This window comes from Phyllostomus discolor, chromosome 4, assembly GCF_004126475.2.
Source record: "Phyllostomus discolor isolate MPI-MPIP mPhyDis1 chromosome 4, mPhyDis1.pri.v3, whole genome shotgun sequence".
In the NCBI taxonomy this organism is placed as follows: Eukaryota; Metazoa; Chordata; class Mammalia; order Chiroptera; family Phyllostomidae; genus Phyllostomus; species Phyllostomus discolor.
The window spans coordinates 166,798,776-166,824,621 of NC_040906.2; the positions used below are offsets into that span (position 1 = coordinate 166,798,776).

The 25,846-nt window shown below is 42.1% G+C and overlaps 1 protein-coding gene and 1 long non-coding RNA gene across 4 annotated transcripts in view; one reads left to right on the forward strand and one right to left on the reverse strand.

The window, feature by feature from the left end:
- Positions 1-16,185, reverse strand: part of LOC118500298 — a 48,711-nt gene extending 32,526 nt beyond the window's left edge. For both annotated transcript variants that reach the window (XR_004902860.1, XR_004902859.1), the window contains exon 1: positions 16,127-16,185. This is a non-coding gene — a long non-coding RNA (uncharacterized LOC118500298). The remainder of the gene's footprint in view (positions 1-16,126) is intronic.
- The window catches only part of ARMC2 (armadillo repeat containing 2), a 104,419-nt gene that overhangs the window by 57,911 nt on the left and 20,662 nt on the right, over positions 1-25,846 (forward strand). For both annotated transcript variants that reach the window (XM_036024545.1, XM_028510012.2), the window contains 2 exons: positions 12,104-12,249; positions 16,111-16,210. In XM_036024545.1, coding sequence (XP_035880438.1) covers positions 12,104-12,249; positions 16,111-16,210 — 246 coding nt within the window. The remainder of the gene's footprint in view (positions 1-12,103; positions 12,250-16,110; positions 16,211-25,846) is intronic.

A 25,846-nucleotide genomic window follows, 5' to 3' on the forward strand; every position in this document is an offset into this window, starting at 1 on the left:
ATTTGAAAATCAAGTACTTATAATCGATTGGAAAAAAATAGATGCTAAATATTTTGCCTTCTTATTTTGCTGTGTTAAAATACTGTTTTAGCTTTTATAAATCATCTAATCACTTCTTAATTTAATTTTCCCTTTAAAATGGGTTCTTCTAATGTGGACTGCACAGTGAGAACTTTGAGGCTCAGTGAATTCAATGTGCGATAGGACAGCTTGGCCAAACTCACCAGGCATTTCACTTGCACATTCTGACTGGGGGAAAGGATTAGTAGTACCTCTTATGTCAGGGAATCTGGGGAAATACAGAGAGAAAGAGCTGCCTCGAAGTGAATACCATGAAGAGGGTAGCTCAGTCATTTTTCAACAGATAAGTAACCAGAATCACACTGGAATGTTTCTTCCTTGACATATACCAAAAATTTAGGTCCCCTTTTGTCCCAGACATCATCTAACAACTGCTACCAAACAAGGACACTTAAAATTTTATTAATCCCCTCAATAAAGAGGATTAATAAATTAATCCAGAATGTGGATTATCAATTCCACATTCTCCTTTTCCTTCTTCCCACTGGTTGCCCTCTGACTCGGTACAGCTGCCCCAACGGGTTGCAGATTAGGAGATGGGAAAAATAAAAATTGAAATTCATGTTCTTCAGTTTGCCATTCTTTATGAGATGAGTTAAGAGATTGGGAATTGTTCTAGTAAGTCCTTTAGAAGCTAATCAAGCATCCATGTAGACTTCTTTTTTTTTGTCATAAACTATTTGAGATGGCTTAAAAGATTACATAAAATATAAAAGTACATAACTAAGTAGAGTTAGCAACATTATAAATTAGAATAGAAAGTTAAGAAGGAAAAGGATACATTTTTCTGAGCAGAGAGCTCAGCTTTGGTGACCTCCTGCAGGCCCAGTGGGTGGACTTTCCTGGGGGCTAGGAACAAAGACTGCCACAGAGCACAGGACTCATTAATAATGATTTCCGCAAATTTATCTCTCTCAAAAGTTGGAACAAGGCTGAGAGTTAAGTGGGCTGACTTGGAATTCGCCTCTCCTGTTACCACAGTATTTAACTAGACTCTCCCCCACTGATCTTTTTACATTTTTCCCAGAAAAAGCCACTTGACTGTGCTCTGCATTCACCTCACACCACCCCCTCAGTGAGATTAGCGGCTCACAGCGGCCTCTCAAAATGGGGGCCTTCGTGGCCCCATCTGCGTGGTGACCTCCTCCTGATCTTCCTCCCTCAGGGGTTTAAACTCCAGTTTACCACCAGGCCTCTGCTAATCCAGGCGTTTTCTTGCCAGAGGCTCCTTACATGGGAAATGCCTCCCTTTCTGGTTCCCTTGTCCCTTTATCTCCTCCCTCCCCTTCCTTTCCTGTCTTTCTCCTCCTCTCCTCTTTCTCCCCCTTCTGCTTCTGTGTTTCATCCCGCCAGCTTTTCGTGGGCATATTTATTGTCCCTTGAGTTGAAAGAGGAGCAAGAAATGGTTTGTACCCCAGAGGAGCTAATCGTGGGAGAGAAGATGCATGAAACAAGTAGTTATGACTCTGTGATGGGTGTGGTGCAGGCATGGACAGGGTGGTTTGTTAACCTGGGAGAGGACATAATCAATTGCTGAAATCTCTCAATAGAGAAGTAAGCCTGAGATTGGTCCAGAAAAATGAGCAGGAGGTGAGCAGGTTAGAGAAAGGGCACAGGAGTTGATGGAGGAAGACATTGTGGACAGAGGCAATGGTCTATTCAAAGGCTTGGGACTGGGAAAGGATGAGGACATTGTGTGTGGTGCAGAGTCTGAAAGACAGGGAGAAGGAGGAGGAGATGAGCCTGGAGGGTTGAACTGTACTTGAGAAAGCAAAGCACCTTTAGGATATGGATTTTCCCCAATAGGCCACCGGAAGTCAAAGGATGTCTTTGAACAGGAAAGGTTGGGTCTTGAGATGCTCCCTGTGGCAGCAGGGAGACACTGTGGGGAGATGAACCTGACAAGAGAGAGACCGTGGATGGAGCCTGGTCAGTGAGCTGTAGAGTTTGGGGAAGAGATAAAGCAGGCTTACATTGAAACCAGCAACCTGGTGATGGAAAGAAGAGATAGACCAGTTGACTAATCGGGTGTGACAAAAGAAAGGGGTGTCACAGGTGGGCACAGGTAACCAGGTTCTTAGTGATCGGGACAAAGAATTGAACCGAACACCCAGAGTTCATAGAAGAGAACATGGGAGCAGGCCAACTCCAAGCAGAGATTGACCTCATGGGCTGGAGGGACTTTATGCTTATAGAGCGGATCCTTCCTGGCTAGTTGTGGTGGGCTTTTACTGAGTATATACAAGTAGTTGCATTAAAGCTACTGCGCATGTGGTTTCCCATGATCCTCCCCGACTGGCCACCAGGGAAGAGAGTCCCAAAATGCTAGGGAATTAATCCCCATTACTCCTGGGGTCCCCCTGTACTAGGTTCACCTTTCTCTAAGCCAGAGAATTATAGCTCTCCATGCTAGAGATTGGTGAAAAAGAAAAGAGTTATTTATTCAAGTTATACAAACTAAAAGTAATGACTTAATGTCTTTGTTAAAATCCCAAAGTCCCTTGAAACACCCACAAATACACAGTTCTTCCTTCCCCCCTTTGCCTAGTCTGGGGTACCGTATCTCAGGAGAAGAAATAGAAGTCCGTGGCTTAGGCAGCTCCTGGTTTTTCCTAGTAATTTGTGCTCAGCTGGCAGTCCTTCCTTAGTTCCCAGTACCACTGGTTGTGTTGCCAGGATCGCCAGCTAAAGCCGCGTGGTGATTCTTCCCATGGCTGCGGGGCGGGGGGGGGGGGGGATCCCTCTTTCTGGGAGAGTGACGGCGGCAGCGGCGGCGGCGGCGGCGGCGGCAGCAGCACCGAGAGGGCTAGCGCGGAGCTCATTGTGTCTTGGCCAGAGCAGGTGGCTGCAAGGTTAGCTGAGCCCGAGAGCGGTGAGAGCGGTAAGAGCGTGGGTGCAGCCTGCCAAGGCCTGGTGGTAGCTGCGGCGGCAGGGCGGTGACCCGGTGCTCCCGAGTCACTTACTGGTGGCCCCTTCTCGCCGGTTGGGGCTCGGAGCCGGGCGGTAGAGGAGCCACAGGCGGCTGCATCGTGGATGGTGTCTGCATGGCTGCGGGAGTCCCCACTCTGCTAAAGCCGCATGGTTCTCTCTTTAATGGCCGCCAAGTCTGGGTTTTAAATCCCCGCACCAATCTTCCTCTGCAGTCCCATTTCTGACTCCTCCCACACTCGGCCTCACATGCCAGAACTCTCAAAGCCTTCCAGCTTTACTGGACCGCCATTGTGGGTCTGGGCAGGCGTGGCCCCATGTCATGGAACCAATCATTTCCAAGTTCTCACACAGGTACAGGCGCAGTAACCAGGGGGAGTTGCCTCCCAGGCTCCGTAACTAGGGAAAGTTACTTCCATTTCCCTGGCTTAGAGCTTGGCCAGAGCTATTTAACATATCCATGCAACCAGCCAAAGGCCATAGATATGTTAAAAGACCACGCCAGAGGGTAGCTGCAAGGCTGTTGCTATGGGAAACAGCTCTCAATGGCCCTGCTCCATTTGTCCCTTCCCCTGGGGTGGAGGGTGAGGACATTCTATATATTTTTCCAATACTTCCCGGACACCTTGAGTTCTGAACCCCATTCCAAATCTCTATCTGGGGACCCTTTGGCTGCACCCTCCTACAAATCCCTCCTTTCAGATATACCCACTTTAAATTCTTTTAAAGGACAATGGACGAAGGTCTCATCTTCTTGTAACTGCTTCTAGCTGGACATGGATGTTGTCCTACCTACCTGTGGGTCAGGGGTGCCCTGAAAGGGGGGGGGGGTGCAGCACAGAGGGAGTTCTTCTTGTAAGGGGAAGGACCTTACAGAATCTTGGTCAGTTGGTTGTCACCATGAAGTTGCAGGCTTGGTGTCCAAAGGCTGGCATTACTGGACCGTTGGCATCCTGGTTATATTCTGGAGGTGACAGATTTGGAAAGAGTTGGAAGAAACAATTAAATCATAACCACTAAATGACAAAGGCAAGGACTTAAGTAAAGAATGGCTTATCAGGAGGAAAGTGTACAAGGCATGTTACACCTATCCAAAACTCTTGTGGCCCACTACACTTCACTTGGGCTGAGGGGAATATGTTAGGATTTCCTTCTTTTCAGATTTTTGAGCCTTTTCTATCCAAGCCATCAAGACAGAAAAGGGAAAATCAGTTCTAGGTGAAGCCCATAGACTGCCCAAACCGTTTACCAACCCAACCACTTAGTTCAGCCAAACTGTTGAGTCTTGGGGGTGATGATGAAAATGAGCTCCTTAAGCAAGGTTTATATTCATTCACTCATTCAACCAATTATTCAGGTACTGAAGTTATAGGCATACACCCTATGAAAACAGAAGAACACACACGTTAATTCACACAACAATCCCCAAACCAGTCTCTCTGTGCCTGTGAGACTGTCTTTTGGGAAGACATCCAGTTGCAAGGCCTTTGCTACAATGAACATCTAATAGTGGCAATTTGACAGGTCCCTTATGCCTGTAAATTGAACATCTTTGGTGATATTACAAACCTAGTTTCAACTTTGAAATGAAAACAAACTTTTAAGTCAGTTAGTCGCACCATTATGATATACAATACTGAGCATTGTGATCTTCCTCGAACCATGATTTTTCTCCCTAAGTTTACCCTCACTGTTATTGAAGGGACTACATTTGAGTCCAGTTTTTAATTTTGCTTGTTAGTTTGCATAAACACACCAAGAGCAGCCTGGATTATCTATGATCTTTAAGTCTGCTTTGCTGGAACTTACACAGGGAACCTTTAGATTGACTTCTTAGTCCCCCCCTTGGGGCACAGAAGCAGAGCCACACATCTGCCATCTGGCATTGCCTGTACCAGTTGTCTCACTCAGATCCTTGAGGCTTCCATTGTGCTTGTAGGTTCTTTTTTGGCCATCTTTTAGGAAAGCAACCTTCGTTCCTTCCCTGGAAAGACTACCACGAACCACACAACCAACCAAAGTACCAGGCTTTTCTTGTGGGCTTACACTAGCTTTACAAGTCAATCCTAGTTCCTCAGGGCTTTCTGGTAATGACCAGAACCCACACATGCCTTCTTCAGGCGTAACATTCCAGCCAAAGTCTTGGTTAACAAAACCACTATAATGACTGATCTTATTGGATTTATGCAAAGAAACCTTATGTCATCATTCACTCCTTCAGAATGCCAAATTCTGGAGGGATCAGGTAGGGAGAAAAATATAGAGTGTGAAGGAAAATCCTTTCCCTTCTGATATCCACCAGGCTTCTTAAAACTTTCACTTCCACAGACCTTCTGAAACATTCAAAAACTCTTTATTCTTTTTCATATACTTTCTGATATTTACCAAGATTGCATCTCCATGCCTTATACTTTCTATTACTAACACTATATAACTTCTTTCTAAAACTTTCACATTTTCATTTAAGTATGTCCCACGGGGCTGACTTTTTCCTCAGCTGGCAGCTTTAGGTTGCCCATAGCATAAGATGGTGGAGAGGTCGCTCCCTCTAAGGTAGGGGCAGAGACTCCAGAACTCTGGGGTTCCCTTAATCTCCCTTGAGAGACAGGTGGGGAACTAAGGAGGGTATCTTCTAATTGATCAACACTTGGACCTGTAGGTTTTGCCAGGGTGGGGCTGGAGCAAAATGAGGGATCTCGGTACAGAGCCATAAATGCCTGTACGTAAGGAACTTCAGACCATTTGCCTTCCCTCCGGCAGAATAGATCTAGCTGTAGGATAGTATTCCTGCTCCCATTCTCAGGCCATATTTCTCTATCCCTTAATTTATACTGGGGCCAAACAGTGTTACAAAAGAAAACTAATCTCTTTCTTTTTTTTAAAAAAATTTCTGGGTTAAATTTATCCCAATTGCTAAGAATGCAACTCAATGGTGATTTAGAAAGGATGGAAGGTGTGGTTCTCATTTTGACTGTAGTGATCCTAAGAGAGAAGAAACACAAAGATACTCCTTTGCAGACTAGAGGCGTCCCTCTCTTTGCTGCCCTTAGGAGATTCCTAGTGGGCCATGGGCGTCCCCTGGGATCCCACCGAACTACCAGACGTCTCTGGCGAAAGAGATTCTAGTGAGAGAGATACTCCCTTGCAATCAAGAGGCGTCCCCCTTTTCTTGCCTCAGGAGCTTCCTAGTGGGCCACAGGGCGTCCCCTGGGATCCCACCGAACTACCAGACGTCTCTGGCGAAAGAAATCCTAGTGAGTGTCGGCCGACAGAAATCTAAAAGACTTGAGAGAATCACCACAGTCTACTTTTGTTTCTAACTATTGGGAAGGAACCAGTCCTGCATTCTTGAGCAATTGCCTTTGCCTATAATCCTGACAATCCCAGCCTGTAAACTTTTAGATCTGGGGCAAAGGAAGTGTCTTACTAGGAAAAATAATTTCTGGCCCTGTAAACTATTCAGAGGAGCACCAAGATGATCTTATTATAAAATGACTCTTTTCTAGATCACAAAGAAGACCCTTAAATATTCTATGTAATTTTCCAGAGCTTTAAGAAATTGTACCTGCGTCTGGAGTCTCGCAGAAGGGACCTCAAGAGATGTCCAAAACACCACCCTTTATACTGGAGGCGGATCTCATAGAGGGACAATGGACTGAGAGGGGAAATTAAAATACCCTTATAGGAACAAGTAAACCACCTTAGATTCCCAAATTCAATTAATTAGGTAAGAGTGGCTCTACGCAGCCATTCTAGTAACCAGCGACCAGCAGGCATCTGTTGTGTGGTTCTGAGCGATGTTGCTGCTTACAATGAGAGTATACACGTGGCAAAGATGGGAGTGGCTCATTCCTGCAACTGTACTTAGCGCTAGCCTGTCAATGACCCCAAGGTAGATATCTTAGTACAAAGACAGCAGAAACCCTTCATACATAAAAGGCAAGTGGGGTATGAGTGAAGGTATAAAGACCAGAAGTCAGTTGGGGAGGAAAAGCATAAAAGACTATCTGTGGGCCTGATGAGGAGACTGCAAAAGGAAGTCATAGCGCAGGCGAGGTGGTGACTGATATCCCGTATGGAAGGTCCAACCATGCCTCTTGAAGGAGTGGCTGACCTTCCAACAGGGAACATCAGACTCACCGAAATAGAATAGGTGGTAACAGAAAAGGGCATCCTGGGTGTCAGAGCAGCAAAGAAGGCTTACCACTCCGGTGTCTTCTCCTGGCTGGCTCGCCAAAAACTGTCACAGGTGGGCACAGGTAACCAGGTTCTTAGTGATCGGGACAAAGAATTGAACCGAACACCCAGAGTTCATAGAAGAGAACATGGGAGCAGGCCAACTCCAAGCAGAGATTGACCTCATGGGCTGGAGGGACTTTATGCTTATAGAGCGGATCCTTCCTGGCTAGTTGTGGTGGGCTTTTACTGAGTATATACAAGTAGTTGCATTAAAGCTACTGCGCATGTGGTTTCCCATGATCCTCCCCGACTGGCCACCAGGGAAGAGAGTCCCAAAATGCTAGGGAATTAATCCCCATTACTCCTGGGGTCCCCCTGTACTAGGTTCACCTTTCTCTAAGCCAGAGAATTATAGCTCTCCATGCTAGAGATTGGTGAAAAAGAAAAGAGTTATTTATTCAAGTTATACAAACTAAAAGTAATGACTTAATGTCTTTGTTAAAATCCCAAAGTCCCTTGAAACACCCACAAATACACAGTTCTTCCTTCCCCCCTTTGCCTAGTCTGGGGTACCGTATCTCAGGAGAAGAAATAGAAGTCCGTGGCTTAGGCAGCTCCTGGTTTTTCCTAGTAATTTGTGCTCAGCTGGCAGTCCTTCCTTAGTTCCCAGTACCACTGGTTGTGTTGCCAGGATCGCCAGCTAAAGCCGCGTGGTGATTCTTCCCATGGCTGCGGGGCGGGGGGGGGGGGGGGTCCCTCTTTCTGGGAGAGTGACGGCGGCAGCGGCGGCGGCGGCGGCGGCGGCAGCAGCACCGAGAGGGCTAGCGCGGAGCTCATTGTGTCTTGGCCAGAGCAGGTGGCTGCAAGGTTAGCTGAGCCCGAGAGCGGTGAGAGCGGTGAGAGCGCGGGCGCAGCCTGCGGAGGCCTGGCGGTGGCTGCGGCGGCCGGGCAGTGACCCGGTGCTCCCGAGTCACTTACTGGTGGCCCCTCCTCTCGGCCCCGGCTGCAGAGCCGGCTGGGGCTCGGAGCCGGGCGGTAGAGGAGCCGCAGGCGGCTGCATCCCGGACGGTGTCTGCACGGCTGCGGGAGTCCCCACTCTGCTGAAGCCGCATGGTACTCTCTTCAATGGCCGCCAAGTCTGGGTTTTTAAATCCCGCGCCAATCTTCTTCTGCAGCCCCATTTCTGACTCCTCCCACACTCGGCCTCACATGCCAGAACTCTCAAAGCCTTCCAGCTTTACTGGACCGCCATTGTGGGTCTGGGCAGGCGTGGCCCCATGTCATGGAACCAATCATTTCCAAGTTCTCACACAGGTACAGGCGCAGTAACCAGGGGGAGTTGCCTCCCAGGCTCCGTAACTAGGGAAAGTTACTTCCATTTCCCTGGCTTAGAGCTTGGCCAGAGCTATTTAACATATCCATGCAACCAGCCAAAGGCCATAGATATGTTAAAAGACCACGCCAGAGGGTAGCTGCAAGGCTGTTGCTATGGGAAACAGCTCTCAATGGCCCTGCTCCATTTGTCCCTTCCCCTGGGGTGGAGGGTGAGGACATTCTATATATTTTTCCAATACTTCCCGGACACCTTGAGTTCTGAACCCCATTCCAAATCTCTATCTGGGGACCCTTTGGCTGCACCCTCCTACAGGGGGAAGGGAGTTAGTACCTAGAAGAAAGTTGCTGTCATGAATGAGATAAAATAGGGAAACACAGAGGACAAATCCCCCTTTAGAAAGTCCATTTTTCTTTTATCCATTATTTTTTATTCCTCTTCTCCTTTAAAATCATCTTAAAATTCATCTACTTTAGAAATATTGGTTAATCCATGGTTTTCTGATATCCTAACCTTTCTGTTTTCATCCAAGTCTTTTCTTTGTAGGCATTCACCTTTCCATTTATTCCATCCACAAATGTTTATTGAGGACCCAGTGTGTGCCAGGCACTGGATTTGGTCTGGGGACAAATGATGGAAAGACAGACAGATATGTGCCCTCCCTGGTGCTTCTGGTATAGAGGAGTAGACAGACAATAAGACTTAATGTTAAATAACTTAATACTAAATAGTTTGTATATGGTATGAGAGGAAATATGAGGGGTTGATAAGAGTCAGATGGTGCAGGGCCTTGTAAATCATGGTCAGGAAACAGAATCTTATCCTCAGAGCAATGAACAAAAAGCCAGCAGGGCTTAGGGTGACTGAAAGCAGAAAGGCAGAATTCTGAGACACCTCTGAGGCCTGGAACTTAAGCAACTGAGTTGATGGTGGTGTTGTACATTGAGGTATTACTGTGTATTTTTCAAGTGTGAGGTATATGCTTCACATGTTATTCTATGAGCATCACAACTGCCAGTGTAGAACTATTCAAGGTATTATACCTGGCTGAACTAAGAGCATTCCACATAATGTGGTGTTGCAGCAAATGCACAGGGATCTACAATCAGACGGTGTGTTCCGTACGAACGTGTGCTTTCACTCTTGCATTGGGCCATTTGTAAAAGTTGCATTTTGGAGGCAAAAGAACCTTGAGCTTCTTAACCTTTTCTAATGTGGTGAGAAATAGGGTTGAGGGAGAAAACACTGAGGTTGAAACAAAAAATAAAACCTCCGAAGAAAGCTGCTGTCCCTTCAGCTGACGGTGTGTTCTGCTGGAGGGTAGATGTGGGGAGCAAGATGACTGTAGATCAAGGTAGCAATCTGTGGAGACTTGGGACCAGAGAAAAGGAACTGCCCCTGTGTGCCAGGTCAGAATGAGTGTCCCACAGTCTCCATGGTCTCTGAGCACTTAGGTTAGGTTGGTGTCTGAGTGGAAAGCTGGTGAGTCATCCCTTGGAATGACGGAAACTAGCAGTGCTTGCCGGACTGTCTGGGCTGTCTCCGAAGAAGGAGAACAGGTAGAGCCAGGCTCGGATGATGAGAATTTTCCACTGTATGGTGGTGCTGCCTGGGAAGCCTAAAATGGTTTGTTAGCTTTCACAAAAGACCCATTCCTTAGCTTAGGAGATCACACTGTCAATTTACGGCTAAGTGGAATGCTCTCCTGGTTTGCTTCCCCTCCAATGTTTTGGGTGCTGAAACTTTCAGGGAAGCACTTACTGAATTGTGCAATTGACTGCAAAAGACTTACACACATTTATTTGAAGCATTGTATTTATTTTTTCCAGCTTTCAAGATAGTTATACTTTAATAAAAATTTTTGTTACTGTTATTACAAAGAAAAATTAATCAAAGAAGCATATCATTTTAATAATTGACTTTAAAGTTAATTAACTATGGCTATAGTGATGCTTTACGTCAGTGATTTTCAACTGGTGTGCCACAAGAATTTTTTTTTAAGATTTTTATTTTATTTTGTTTTATTTCATTTTCTCTGTTTTTTATTGTTGTTCAAATATAGTTGTCTCCATGTTCCCCCCACCACTCTGCCCCCATCCATCCCTCGCCACCCAAGTTGGCTTTGTCCATGTGTCCTTTATACATGTTCCTTAATGACCCTTTCCCATTTTCCGTCCATTATCCCCTTCCCCTCCCCATTGGTTACTGTCAGTTTGTTCTTAATTTCAATGTCTCTGGTTACATTTTTCTTGGTTGTTTGTTTTGTTGGTTAGGTTCCATTTATAGGCGAGAATTTTTAAAACATGCAATACCTGACTATGTAGTCAGGGGCACTGACCTCATTTTCCCTTAGATTGTCAAATAAAAAAAACGACAAAAGCTAACAAAACAATAGCCATCCAGTGTGGATGAATCAAAATTATACTTATTTTTTTTGTCAGATCGGGGGGAAAATTCAATACATTACAGTGCATTACAGAATTTTAGTAATTAGTTTATGTGTGCCATGAGATGAAAAAGGTTGAAAATCGCTGTTTTATGTTGGTACAATGCTCACAGTATATGAAAGCAGCGTCACATGTTTTCCACTGGAGATACACAGCCCCCCTAGAAGTGAGCGGGGATTGTAATGCCCTTTTCACAGGTGAGGAAATGGGGAAGTTGAGAAAAACTGAGTGCCTCAGTCACATAACTAGGAAGAGATTTGGGACTTGCATCTCCATCACTTGACTCTATGGCCCAAGATCTCTCCCTTGCATTTTGGATGTGAAGTCACACAACAAAGGTGGGGATGACACCCAGGATTTCTGAGCTGTTGTTAGGTCATCGGCACTGGCAAAGCCATTCCCACATCCCATCTCATTGAATCCTCACAACTCCATGGCAGTTACCACCATCCCCACTTTACTGATGAGGGAGAATGTGCTCTGGGGATTAACTCACTGACTCAAGCTAGTGCGTGGTGAGGCTGGAACTTGACCAGGCCGTCCAACGCCTGAGTGACTCTCTTAACCGGTAGCCTGCCTATGCTATCCTGTGAGGAAAGAGCACAGTGCATATTATAACATTATTAGGTAACAGCAATGTTAGTCTTATGGCTTTACTAAGTTGTTCTCTTCTCCACTTTTAGACAAAGACTACCGTAGAGAGCTTTCCCAAACTTTTTTTTTTTTTTACAAAATAAGACGAATTTGTAAGAAATCAGCAATTGCCACTTAGAAGAAAATAAATGAAACTAATGGTCTTAAATAGTATTCTTTGGCCACAGCATTATTTGGAATGGGGTGTTTCTGATCTGCGGAACTGATGTGGCATGCCGCAGGGTCAGCGGAAGATCGTATGGCTTGGTCTACTAACTGATTATTAACATGAATATTTCACTCTTTACATTTGAATCCATGTAGGTTTTCTTTGTATTCATTTTTTGGTTTTCCTTTGACTCCATTTGTGCTTAGGCCTGTGGTCTCTGGCGGGAGATGCATAACATACCATGAAACTTAAGGGGGGAATGGTGCTGTGCTGACTGGTGTTGTTATATCTTCCTGTTTAAAAAAATATGGCCTGAACATGCTTTTATCCTAGGTGACTGCTGCACTGAGAAACTTGGTTGATTTGCCACTGGCAAGAAGTAAGTTGCTGAGTGTTGGTGCCCTTGCCCAGCTCTGCACGGTGATGGAACAGTACATGAGTGACAAGGACGTCTGCACCAATATTGCCAGAATATTCAGGTAGGTAGACTAAGAAAGCAAATTACCTTACCAAAAATGCCAATGCTTAGACTTCAGGTCCTCTTTAACATTTGTGTGTGTGACAGGCAAGGAATCCTATTTTCTTCTTACTTTACCTAGCAGCAAAGGTATATCTAACAACCCACGTTTAAAATGAGTGATTTAAACTAATGACTCCATTTCCTATGTATTTCTAATGTGATTTTAAAGTCATCAATTATAAGTTGTTTTAGTTCTTTGGTGAGTTGTGAGTTATCCTAGTGTTCTTACAAAACACACAAAAACAAATTCTGTGGTTTCTTGGAGATGAAGAACTCTATCACAAAACATGACAAACTTTCGGATACACTTAAAAACAGTAGTTAAGGGTTTTAACTAAAAAAGGGGACTATTGCTTAGAAAGTCTGATCTGACCACTTGTAAGAGAAGTTTATTTTATTTCAGTTGTTTGGGTGAGCTTTGGTTCATTCATTAACTAGTTGTGTTTACCCTTACTTGACTGCAGAAATAATGATCACCTGAAGCCAGGTTGCCTCAAAGCAAATGCCAAGTTTAACAACTGTCTTTAAATTAAGCCTCTACATTTCCTTCTTCATGCTCTTTGCCAGTGTTTTTCTGTAATGATCCTTCTCAAGAGACCTGGCCCTTGCTTGAACTATATACCACTGTGGTTGTTTAAAGAAATGGAGAATTTCCTGAAGACTGAATTGGTGATTGACCCCAGTTTGAGAATGCACTTTACTGAGCTTTGTGCTGAGTACTTAATAACTCCCATTTTGAAGCACTGTAAATTATAAAGTCTATTTTTGAGTATGGTGGCATGTAGGGATCCAATTTGCTATTTTCCCACATGGATGGTCCATTGTCCCAGGACCTTCTACTGACCACACCACCCTTTGTTCACTGCTGTGAAATGCCTTGTCAATCAAACACAAAGTTCCCTACACTTGTAGGTCTGTTTCTGGGCATTCATTTGGTCCATTCTCAGACTAGCACCGTGCTATTTTACTATTACAGATTTACTTCGTCTTGCTAGAAGATGAATCCATCACTTCTTTTCTCCTTTAAAATCCAAACTCTTCTTTTCTCTTCCTTTTGAACTGGAGAATCAGCTAAGGTCCCTGATGTAGAGTAACTGGTGTGGGAGTGGGGAGACTGACATCTCTATCATACTGAATCCTTCATCCACAGACATTTATGATGTCTTCTTTTAAATCTTTCAATAACATTTCACAATTTTCTCCAAAAGTATTTTGCACATCTTTTCCGAGATTTGTTTCTTCATAGCTATTGCTGTGATTATTAATATAATCTTTAAAAAATATTTTCTAATAGGTTGCTCCTGGTATTATGAATAGTACTGACGTTTGCTTATTAAGTATCCATGCATCTTGATGCATACAGTGTGCCATTGAGTGTGGTTGGTAGGGTCTCACATGAGATGGACAGCAATTTGAACATTTCACCTAAAATGTCATATGGTGTGTTTGAGTGTGATATTGTTATGTTGCAGAATTACATACTTATGATTTTGTAATAAAATATTTGGTATAGATTACCAGCTCATAAAAAAGGGGTGTTAATTTGTGTTGGACCCCATATTCGGTCTAAGAGCTTACTGATAGATTCTCTTGGAGAATAATTTTTTCCCAGTTATTATAACTCTTCTACTATGTCCCTACCTCTTTCTTCTCACATTGCTTAGGGTATCCAACTAGTCCAACAAAAAGCTGAGAGAGTGTTTGCCTGCTGCCTCTAACCTGACTTTAAAGGAAGTACTTCTCTGGCTTTACCAGTTGAAAATAATATTTGTTGTAGGTTTTTATAGATTCCCTTTAGAAGGTTAAGGAAAAGTTTTCCCCACTAATGGCTGTTAGATTTTCTTAAATGCTTGTCCTGAATCTATTTATATTATGTGTTTTTTTTCTTTTTTTAAGTCTTTAATGTAGTAAATTACATGTAACAGATGTTCTCATGTCGAACCATTACGTCTTGCTAGGCTTGGTTCACAGACATTCAGTTTAGGATGTTTCGCCCTGGTGATGAGTTAGACCTTTGCCTGTCCTGTGTCACACCGGCCTTGTCTGGTTTTCCCATCAGGTGTGTATAAGCCTCATAAAATGTGTTGGAAAGTATTCGGACTTCTCTTTTCTAGAAGAATTTGTGAAAATTAAACATCTTTTTCTTGAAAAGCTTATAGAACTAGCTTGAAAAGCTATTTTTATCCTGGTGCATGTAGGAGTGAATACTGTTGACTACTGAGTACTTTCTCTAATGTTTGAATATGTAACCACATTTCCTAATTGCATTTGTGTTAGTTTCAAAAAGTTATATTTTTATATGAATCTATCCACTTTATCTAAGTTTTCAAACTATATAAAGTTGTCTCAAATATTCTTTTGTTATCCTTTTAATCTCTGTTACATCTCTAATTATGTCCCCTTTTACTTATTTTACTCATTTAATAAATGCTTCATGGTGCCCACTACATGCCAGGCAGTAGACTAAGCACTTGCCAAATACTAACTCATTTACTCCTTATGACAGATTTAAATTATAGGTTCTACTGTTGTTATCTCCATTTTACATATGAGGAAACTGAGGCACAGAGAGGTTCGGTAGTTCTTCCACGGTCAAATAGATAGCAAATCACAGAGCTGCAATTCACACCAGCTAGTACAGCTCTAGAATTCATACATTTAATCATGATTTACTTCCTCTACTTCCTTTACTTTACTACCTCTTCACTGTTGATATCGATTCCTAATTTTTATTATTTATGATGTTTTTCTTTTTTTATCAGTCTTGCCAATATTTTTTACCAATTTTTGCAAAACCAATATATTTATTGATCCACCCTATTTTATGTTGTTTTCTATTTTATTCCTTCTATTCTTATCTTTATTAATCCCTTTCATCTACTGTCCTTGATATATTTTCTTCTGTTTTAGTTAGAAACTTAATTCCTGTCTTTTCAACTTTCTTAAGGCTATAATTTTTCTGTAAAGACTGCTTTAGCTACATCCTCCAAATTTTGATTGGTAGCATTTTGTAGTTTTTGTAGTAGTATATCTAAGTGCTTTTCTATTTTCATGATTGTTTGACCCACAAATTATGTGTTTTTAAATTTCTAAAAGTATATATTTTGAAGGTATTTTTAAAATTTGATTTCTAACTTAATTTCATTGACCAGAGAATGTGATCTACAAGATACCAGTTCTCTGAACATTTGCTGAGACTTAGTAGCCTGGTACTTGGTCACCTCTTTCAAATATTAATATTTTACCTATTGATTTATCAGTTAATGAGAAATCTATGAATGTCTTCTAATTTGGTGTGAGTTCACTGTATTAGTTTTGTCTGTTTTCCTGCTTGCTGTCTTGCTTTAGAAGTTTGGAAGCTATTTTCAAGGCTTTTTCCCTTAAGGTCTATTTTGCCAGGTATTTGTTTGCCAGACAACTGCCAGGCTGGTATATTCCCCTAGAGCCTTTGCTGCTGAGGGGGTCCTGGGACTCACTGATTGGTGTCCAACCAGATTTTGTGTAAATTCCTTGGCTTGCATGTTCTGAATCATGTGGGTTTTGTAGATTGCATATATTCACACCATATACATGTGTTACAGGCTTCAGGTTTCTGTTTTTCAAAGACCTTTTTTTATTCCCTCACTCCATGCCCCGAGAGTCTACAGCAGACAGCAAACCTGCCTGAGGCTTCTCTGCTCTGGAATGTGGAGTATTTCTAGACTCCTTTTCATGCACTGGTCAATGCTTTGAAGGTCCTCATTTAAAGTAAAACAATGTGTACTTGAATTTTATAGAAGAACAAAGTTTATTTTTATTTTCCCTTTTGGCATTTCTGCAGCAAACTCACTACTTACCACGACTGCTGTGTTGCTTTGGCCAGCTGCTCCAGATGTTATGCCTTGTTTTTGAATCTGATAAACAAATACCAGAAGAAGCAGGTCGGTTCTTCATGCATTTGATTTTTCAGTGTGTTTTCTGATTGGTGTGTTCATGCAAGCCCATGTTGAATGACTTTATGTTTTAAATGTAAAGGTTTCCATTAGAAGCTTCCATTAGATGTATAATGGGCTGCCCCAGGAGGCAGTTACCTGCAGGAGTTGGGGAAGGGGTTGTTTGAGGCTGAAAAGGCCTCAATAAAATGTCTATGTGGTAGGGGGATTCCTGATTTAGGGAGGCAGTGGGTAGACCACCATAGTGTTGTTCTTCTCAGTGATCTGTAGACCTCTTTGTGAGAACCACTTTGGGGTGAGGTGGGGGTACCCTGGTTATTTCCAGACCACACCCCAAGCCTTCTCAGTCAAATGGGCGGGGCAGGGCCTGGCCACCCACAGTTAAAAAAGCAAAGACTGTAGGGACTTCTGATGCAGATTGGTTTGGGACACCTATACACTTGATGTGCCCTAGAAGTTGTTCTAGCACTGAAATTCTTGGGTTCTTTGACCTTTTATTTAGAAAATTTAGATAAAATTTCTAGGTAAGTATGTAAAGGAAACAAATTGGTTATAATGGATTGGGCAAAAACCTCTGTAGTTTAAAAAACAGCAGCGGGGCAGGGGAGAACTCAAAGACTTCCCCTTAATACAACTATAATACTTAGTACAAACATAAATTTTTATTATAAGTTTTTAAATAGTCATTAAATGAAGTCTAATTTTATTTACCTTTATAAATGATTAAAGTGACATAAACTCTTTAGAAGAGATATTTTATAGACAAAGATTATATATATACATTTCAAATGTGGTAAATTTTCAAAATCACATAGTAAGTTTCATCAATTGACAAATAAGTTATGTGCATACTAAGAATATTTGTTTGTTGTTACTACATTAGCAACATCAAAGCCACCTCAAGACGTAATCCCTATTTGCCACAAAGAGCATTGAGCTTATTTGTACCCAACCAAATGCTTCTGCTGAGAATGACAAAATTTGTCAGATTTTCCATTATTAGTAACTGGTTTTTAAAAGGTTACAGGTCTTGTTTTGGTTATATAGATGACAGGAGAAACTCTATGTTCTTATTATATCATTACTTCATTTTAAAGATAAAACCTCACTTAATGGCTTAAGTTTTTATTTAATTGTTAAACACTGATTTTTAAATATGCACTTGAGTTTCTGATATTGAGTTTTTGGCTTACAAAGACTTTCCTGTATACATTTTATATTTTCTCTAAATTACATACTTTCAAAGATTTCAAAGTGTAAGAATTTCCATGTCAAAAAATGAATTTTTAAAAATATATTTTATTGATTATGCTTTTACAGTTGTCCCATTTCCCCCTTCACTCCCCTCCACCCTGTACACCCTCTCCCATCCATATCCCCCCTCTAGTTCATGTCCATGGGTCATACTTATAAGTTCTTTAGCTTCTACATTTCTCATACTATTCTTACCCTCCCCTTTCTATTTTCAACCTACAATCTATGCTACTTATTCTCTGTACCTTTTCCCCCTCTCTCCTCCTCCCACTCCCCTGTTGCTAACCCTCCATGTAATCTCCATTTCTATGGTTCTGTTCCTGTTCTAGTTGTTTGCTTAGTTTCTTTTGGTTTTGATTTAGGTGTGGTTGTTAATAATTGTGAGTTTGCTCTCTTTTTACTATACATGTTTTTTTAATCTTCTTTTCTTAGATAAGTCCCTTTAACATTTCATAAAATAAGGGCTTGGTGATGATAAACTCCTTTAACTTGACCTTATCTGAGAAGCACTTTATCTACCCTTCCATTCTAAATGAAAGCTTTGCTGGATAGAGCAATCTGGGATGTAGGCCCTTGTCTTTCATGACCTGGAATACTTCTTACCAGCCCCTTCTTGCCTGCAAGGTCTCTTTCGAGAAATCAGCTGACAGTCTGATGGGAACTCCTTTGTAGGTGACTGTCCCCTTGTCTCTTGCTGCTTCTAGGGTTCTCTCCTTCCTTTTTAGCTTGGCTAATGTAATTATGATGTGCCTTGGTGTGTTTCTTCTTGGGTCCAACTTCTTTGGGACTCTCTGAGCTTCCTGGACTTCCTGGAAGTCTATTTCCTTTGTCAAAATGGGGAAATTCTCCTTCATTATTTGTTCAAATACGTTTTCAATCTGTTGCTTTTCCTCTTCCCCTTTTGGTACCCCTATAATTTGGATGTTGGAACATTTCAAGATGTCCTGGAGGTTCCTAAGCTTCTCCTCATTTTTTTGAATTCTTACTTCTCCATTCTTTCCTGTTTGGTTGTTTCTTTCTTCCTTCTGGTCCATTCTATTGTTTTGAGTCCCAGTTGTCTTCCCATCACTATTGGTTCCCTGTGCATTTTTCTTCATATCTATTATCGTACCCTGTATTTATTCATCTAATTTGTGACCAAAATCAATTCTGTGAGCTTCCTGATCACCATTGTTTTGAACTGTGCATCTGATAGGTTGGCTCTCTCTCGGTTGCTTAAAAGGATGAGGTCTGGGGCATTGGTTTGTTCTTCTGTTTGAGCCATCTCTCTCTCTCTCTCTCTTTTTTTTTTTTTTTTTTTGGTCTGGTCGCTCCTGTTACGATGAGGGGCGGAACCTTAGGCGTTCACCAGGGCTGGGCACCCCAGTCGCTAGATTGTGATGTTGTATGTGGGGGCGGGGTCGAGAGGGAACAATGGCAGTATCTCCATTCTCTGTGGGATCTCAGTCCCTTTTCTGGGATCCTGGGTTGCGTGCTCTGCCCTGCTCCACAATCGTCACCTCACGGGGTCTGCCAGCTGCCACTTGCGTACTCAGGGTCTACCTGCTGCGATCTTGTGCGCCCCAGATGCCTTACACACCCCCGGATGCCTTCTGTGCCCAACTCTCTCTGCTCTCTGTGCTGCGACCGGTGCCTGGCTGCTCACCTCCGCCCCTCCTACTGGTCTGGATGAACGGGTCTATTTGAACTTCTTGGCAGTCCGACTTCCATTCAGATCAATTTTCTGTCAGTTCTGGATGTTATTCTGCCTCTAAATTGTTGTTGTTCCAATCTTGGTTGTGTGTGGAGGTACGGTGCGTCTCCCTATGCCTCCATGTTGGCTAGAAGTTCCAAAAAATGAATTTTGATTAAGCTACCTTAAAGTATTCACAGTTTGCTGTTAATGTAAGTATCTATTAAGCATCACTAATTTAGATTTTGGTGTAATATCTTGTCAGAACTGAAATCTTTGGGCAAGTGAACTGACCCCATGGAAAGCTTAGGCACTCCCACTGGTTTTCTTTTTTAAGGAAAAAATTAAAATGGTAGAAAAGATAGTTTCATATAGCATTAAAAGAATTATTTTAGATTACATAGAAATGATTTAGTTGTGGATTTTATTTTGTAATTTTATTTTATGGGTTTACTTCATGGATTTTCATTGTAATTTTATTTTAGCATTATCATTCCTTTTTGCTCTGACATTTTGATCATGCATGGCTTAATGACCATAGTGGGAGAGGACCTCTTTACTCTGCACTAGAATGTTCAAGTATAGATGAAAGAAAACCCTTGTTTGTAACAGTTTGATTTCAAGTTGTCATAACCTATAATTTTTTAAAAAGAAGGAAAACCCATCAGCTGAGTACTGACAAGTAGCCTTATGGCATCCCTAACAGACACTGTTTCTCTGATTGTAGCTCAGGTGACAGCCGTGTCTAATAAACACACACAAATTCTGGTGTCTTGCCAAGACAAGACATGTGAGATGTCAGTGTGGTGAAGGTAGGCTTTTTCTGGTTCCAGAGGCTAAATGGCTTGAAATCTAATTGGCATACATTTGTATCACACTTCTCATTGAACTACTTTTCTCCTTAGTTATCTATTGCCGATAACTATTGGCCCAATAGTTATCTGTAAAGCAAAATTGGTGTGTAAGAGACATATTTTCTCTATCGATTCACATTACAATTTTGTGTTTCTATTGAAATTATTTTGGTCCAAAGAATAAAGTTCACCTCGCAAACTATATATAGTGATATGCTGTTTATTCAGAACCATCAAGAAAATGCATAATGTACCCCCTTAGTCACCAAACTTATTTCAATCATTGTGGTGAAAATCATATTCAACCATATTATAAATATATCTCAAAAGTTATTAAAAATGATTTAGTCTCATCTTGATGCTCTAGAGGCTCGTCGTCCACCCTGGGAGCAGGGCCTATTGATGAGGTTCTTTCAATGTTTTTGTCTCCTTTTTGTACACTTCTCTCTTCCCCTTCTAATGGTTGTTACCTCTGCCTTTGGTAATGGTTACCTGCCTTTGGCAATTACGTCTTTGCTTGCAATTAGTAGGCAAACATCATAACCAAACTTGTTAAAAGTAGCACCTAAAAAGTCTAAAATAAAATTGAATATGAATAGGCCCCTAGTGAGAAGGGCCTAGGGGACTCAGATGAAATTCCTCTTGTCACTTCTCATCCTCAAAAGCCAGGTTATATTTCAGAGATGTACCTCTCATGTCACTTCTCTGTGAAACCTTTCAGGACCAGTCAGTTCCTCCCTCATCAGCACATGATTTTAAAGACTTTAATGTAGCTAGTTCACCTAGCTGGTATACGCAGCACGAGGGATCCAAACAGTATGTCTGTGATCTCCAGCCCTGGCAGTCGGTTGGAGCGTCGTCCTGTGCACCAGAAGGCTGCGGGCTCTGTCCCTGGGCAGGCTGTTGACCTGGGAGGCAACTGATCGTGCTTTCCTCTCACAGCAATGTCTCTCTCTCCCTTTCTCTCTCTCTCTCTCTTAAAAAAATCAATAAATATATCCTCAGGTGAGGATTAAAAAAAGAAGAAAAGAAATATTATCCAAAACTTAGAAATGAGGTGTGGTGTGGGAGGCTGCACGTCCTGACAAAGTCAAGCTGGGGCACTGTTTGATGGGCAGGGCTTAATTCTCTAGGAGAATGCATCTGTGTTTAAACTTGCTATTTACTGCTCGACTGGAACCCAGACTCTGTGAAGTTACACGTTAGCTTGTAGATTTTTCTCTGGTAGACAAGATAACCTCAAAAGTTATGATTTTATTGCCCTGTAGGCCAACAATTTTCAACCTTTTACATCTCATGGAACACATAAACTAATTACTAAAATTCTATGACATACACAAAAATATGTATTTTTTGCCAGTCTGACAACAAATAGGTATACTTTTGATTCATTCACACTGGACAGCTATTGTTGTATTGACTGTTGTCATTTTTTAATTTGACAATCTAAGGAAAAAGAGGTCAGTGTCCCCAACTAAGTAGTCAGGTATATTATATGTTTTAAAAATTCTTGCAGACCACCAGTTGAAAGTCGCTGCTGTAGACTATCAGCCAGGTGTGTATCTAATCTAGTAATCTTATCCCAACATTCTTTTCAGTGCTGGTAAACACCCAGTTCTCTGGTTGTTCTTGGAACCAACTTTATCATTGTATTGGATTTTTCATTAATGAGATAAATAATTTTTAAATATGTTAATTTCATATTTGTATGAGGATCATGTTGTTGACTTTCCTAAAATTACTGTCTTCTACATATATTAGAGAATATTGAACCATCTTTGAACCATCTTTAATAGTAAGGTGAAATAGATACATAGTATCTTTTTCAGTAAGAGAAATAGATACATAGTTTATATTTTCCTCAAAACCAAACTGTTTTAGGAGAGCAGGGAAATTGTTCAGACTACAAGGAAGTTGTTATGTGTTCGCACTACTTCCTAAAATCATTAACCCAAAGTTCCCATAGGTCTTTACAAATACATATTTCTTTTGTGATTCTACAAACGGTTATCACTCGTCCAGCTGCCTCATCCACCCCTGGGGCTCCTCAGGGGCGCAGCCCTGTCTTGATGAACCTGAGATGATACTTGACATAGTAGGCTCATGAGAAGTGTTCAAAGAATGAATTTTAAGTATGTGAAATGTTTTGAAGTCTGTAAAGTATTATAAAATATTTTTTTCTAGTACTCTAGTACTTCCATAAATATTTACTTTCTTCCTAGTTTGGAGGAGGAAAAAAGAATTTTTCCCCACACTTTTCACATTGGTGGGCTGCCTTCCACAAGAGCAAAACAGAAGTGATCGATTTAAAATTCTTTCATTCCCCCTGGTCCTTTGTTTTTCTCTTCCTAGAAAGAAAAGTAATTTCCAGAAATTCCACACCCTGATCTGATGTGAGTGCAGTCTGGCATGGTTAAAAACTTTGTTACACCTGAGATTTACTTGAACAGTTGAGGTTGGAATTGACCTTTGAAACATAAATCAGCTCTCCAGTAACTTTTTAAATAGAATGATCACTTCCTATAACTATTTTTGTTCCAGCTTCAGGAAATGTTTCTGCAACACTAGCTATGGGTCGTAGACATAGACTTTAGAAGCTTTGTATTCTCTTAACATGCACAGCAACCACCAAGTGACTAGCAGTCAGAAAGAGTCTTTGTACCTTATCCATGTTCTAAGAATTTAGTGTTGTCTCTGTTGTAAAAGCCTGAAGATCATTTTTGGAACCAGCAGAGATTTCATTTTTCTGAGATTCACTTTTCAATTAAATCATGTTTATAGCTAACTATATTTTCAAAGAACAGAAAAAAAATCGTAAAGAAAGGAAAAAAGGAAAGTAGGAAGGAAGGAAGGAAGGAAGGAAGAAAGAAAGAAACCCTCTCTAGTAATAAATAAAATATCTGACAAATACTGGGTGTGGAGTTTTGCAGGAAGCTGTAGCCAGCTGCTCCCAAGGCCCACGAATTCAGATATCTTGCTTGGAGCCAAGTAAGCATGTAAACATTTTTTGACATTTTGTATCTTTATTTTTGTCAAGGTAAAGTCTGACTTCAGCATATAGGATGGGTCTTTTAAATCTGTGTCTATGAGATTTTCACTTATTTTCTACATAATCTGTGTTGTGAGAATTATTTACAAGGATCACAGATTAAGATTATTCTTATATAGTGATATCATTAAAAACAGTAGCTATTAAGGTGATGAGATTTCTAATTCTTTCTTGATTTAAATCAGTGACTCATCATTGCAATCACCTGGGGAGATTTAAGAATACAGGTTCTCAGGCCCCTCCCTGGAAGATTCTGATTCAAGTCTGGGATGGAGCCCAAGAACCTATTTTTTAAGAGGCTCCTCCAGGGATTCAAATGAACAGCAGGTTTGGGAACCTATGGTATAAATTAAGGTGGTTCCTTAAAAGAATTTTTCTCCAATATTAACAGCAGAGAGTTTTCCACAACACCGCAAGAGATTTTAAAGTGATTAACCAAAGCAGCCACACAGGGTCGTCCTTCTCTACAGGCATGTGGCTGAAAGTGAATCTCGTAAAGTAGGAACCAACTAAGCGATGCCAAGGGTTGGTGTAGGTTTCCCCAGTAAGTGGTGACAACCACATGCCTTCTGCCTTTTGCACCAGCAGCAGCTGAGGGGTGCTTTCTTAGCTAGAGAAAATGGGACGGTGCTGTAGACTTGTCTGTGACTTTTGTCCTCTGGACTTCTGTCAGAACAAGTGGTCCTGGGACCAAACCCACTGAGAACACTGATAACAGATTGATAACCATCAAAATGACGAGGCTTCAGGCACAAGCCAGAGTGTACTACATGGGGGTGGTGACGTCTTGCAGCCTTTCAAGGCTGGGCAGGTTCACTTGGGATTTGGGAAGATGGAAGAAAATTCACAGAGCCGTGGGAATGCCAGACATGCCTTTATTCACGGGTGGAGCAACCCACACACACCTTGTTGTGTGGTGGGAAGCCGAGTGTTGCGTCTCGGGAAGTCCCGACTCCCTTATATCCTAAATGCACACAAAGCCAGCAGGATACAAAGATATTACATAACAAAGCATGATTCTGCGCATGCGGGCCCATCCTCAAGGCTATGGAAATACTGCTTATCCGCCTGGTAAGGGAGCCTGACTGACTCCATTTCCCCTACAGGTGAGCGCAGGGCCTCCCCTCTGGGACCCTAAGAACTGCCTGCTGAAGGGAGAACTCATTAACCTCAACTTGGCCAGACCAGCCATGAGTTGTTTCTTTGTTAAACAACCACCAACTTTTATTTTAAAGTAATCATAAAATACCCCTGCAGATATCCTGCTTTGAGAAAGCTTGGACTTTGTAAGTTTGCAAGAAGTAAATTTGAGGAACATTAGTTTATTTAAAATAAAACATGGTCAGGTTTACACCCCCCTCTGCACAGTGGCGTGGCCCTGTCTGTATAGGACAGTCATGGGATGAGCCAGCGGTTTCTGGTTCTTCAACAGTCTCAGAGAAAAGGAATCCACTCCTCCCAGCTCTAACAAAGGGCTTCCTCAGGGAGCACAAGGGGAACATCTTTGGCTCGTGTCTGTGAGGTTAATTTGTCCAAGATCCACAGTACGGCTAATAACTCCAGTTTCCACACACACACAAAGTGAGAGGGAGACACAACATTTCAGTGGGCTTAACAGAGTTTGAAAACTAAACTTTAGCATTAAGTAAAATATCTATTAAAAATGCTGACCAAAATTCAATTCAATGACACATTTCATTTAAGAAATAAGCACATATTGTATACTTCGTGATGGAAACTGCATTTGTTACAAACCAAATGTGAAACAGATGGGCCTAGTAACAGAGGAATGAGCAGGGTGGATAGCAGCCTTGCAAAGCAGAGCCTGCCTCGGGAGGTGCCTCTGACGTCAGCGTGGCTGCATTTAGCATCTCAGCAAAATACGTTTGGGTTTGTGTTTCAAAAGAACATAAAAGGTTTTTTCCCATTTCTTTTGTAAATACCTACTGGGCAGGATATCTGGTAAAAGATCTCAAATGTGACTTTTAAGACTGGCAATATTTTGCAAAGGTCATCATCTGAAAAAATTAATAATCCTTATCTATATTCTCATCATTCGTATGCATTGAGTAACTGTCTGAATAACATCTCCACTATTAGGAATGGTCAGTTTGGGGGGAGGGGCGTTGAAATATAACTTCCAGATGTAGGACCATAATGAGAGCCCTCACAAACCCTGTCTGGGAGTCACTGGACATGCCCTTGCTTGTACTGCTTTGAATGTCATGCCTCTCTCATTCCATTCAGACTTCCTCTGAAGTGGCTGTCTCCAACCACGTGAACACCATCTGATCTGGAGTGCTTAGGCATCCATGGTGTTGAAAACGAGACCTGGAATGTCTGGACAGAGCAGGACGAACGCATACAAACATCTGCCATTTTTCTAGCCATGCATCTCAAATGCAAGCACAGTCTTGAAGCTGTCCAGAGATAACATGACCTCTCTCTCCCCTCCATCCTCTTCGGGGCCAGTGTGGATTGGTTAGGGAGGCCCCTCCACCCCTAACCCCGGCGCCTTTATATGGCAACTTGGCTCCCGGTTTGCCCTCTGCCTCCTGCCTGGCAGGAGTGTGCCCTGTGGCTCTCTTCCCAGCCCCTCTGCAGGCACATTCCCAGTGGGTGCCGAAAGCTTTTGGCTGAGCTTGCTCCTTTTTTTCAGTGCTGGCCTTGGTCTGCACCCCTGACCGGGTGGGCGGGCAGCACAATGAGCCCTCAGCTTGTTCATTCTTTCCAGCTCCCGCTGCTTTGCCCTTGTGGAACTGGCGCTTCCCCCACTCAGCACAGATCCCAAATGC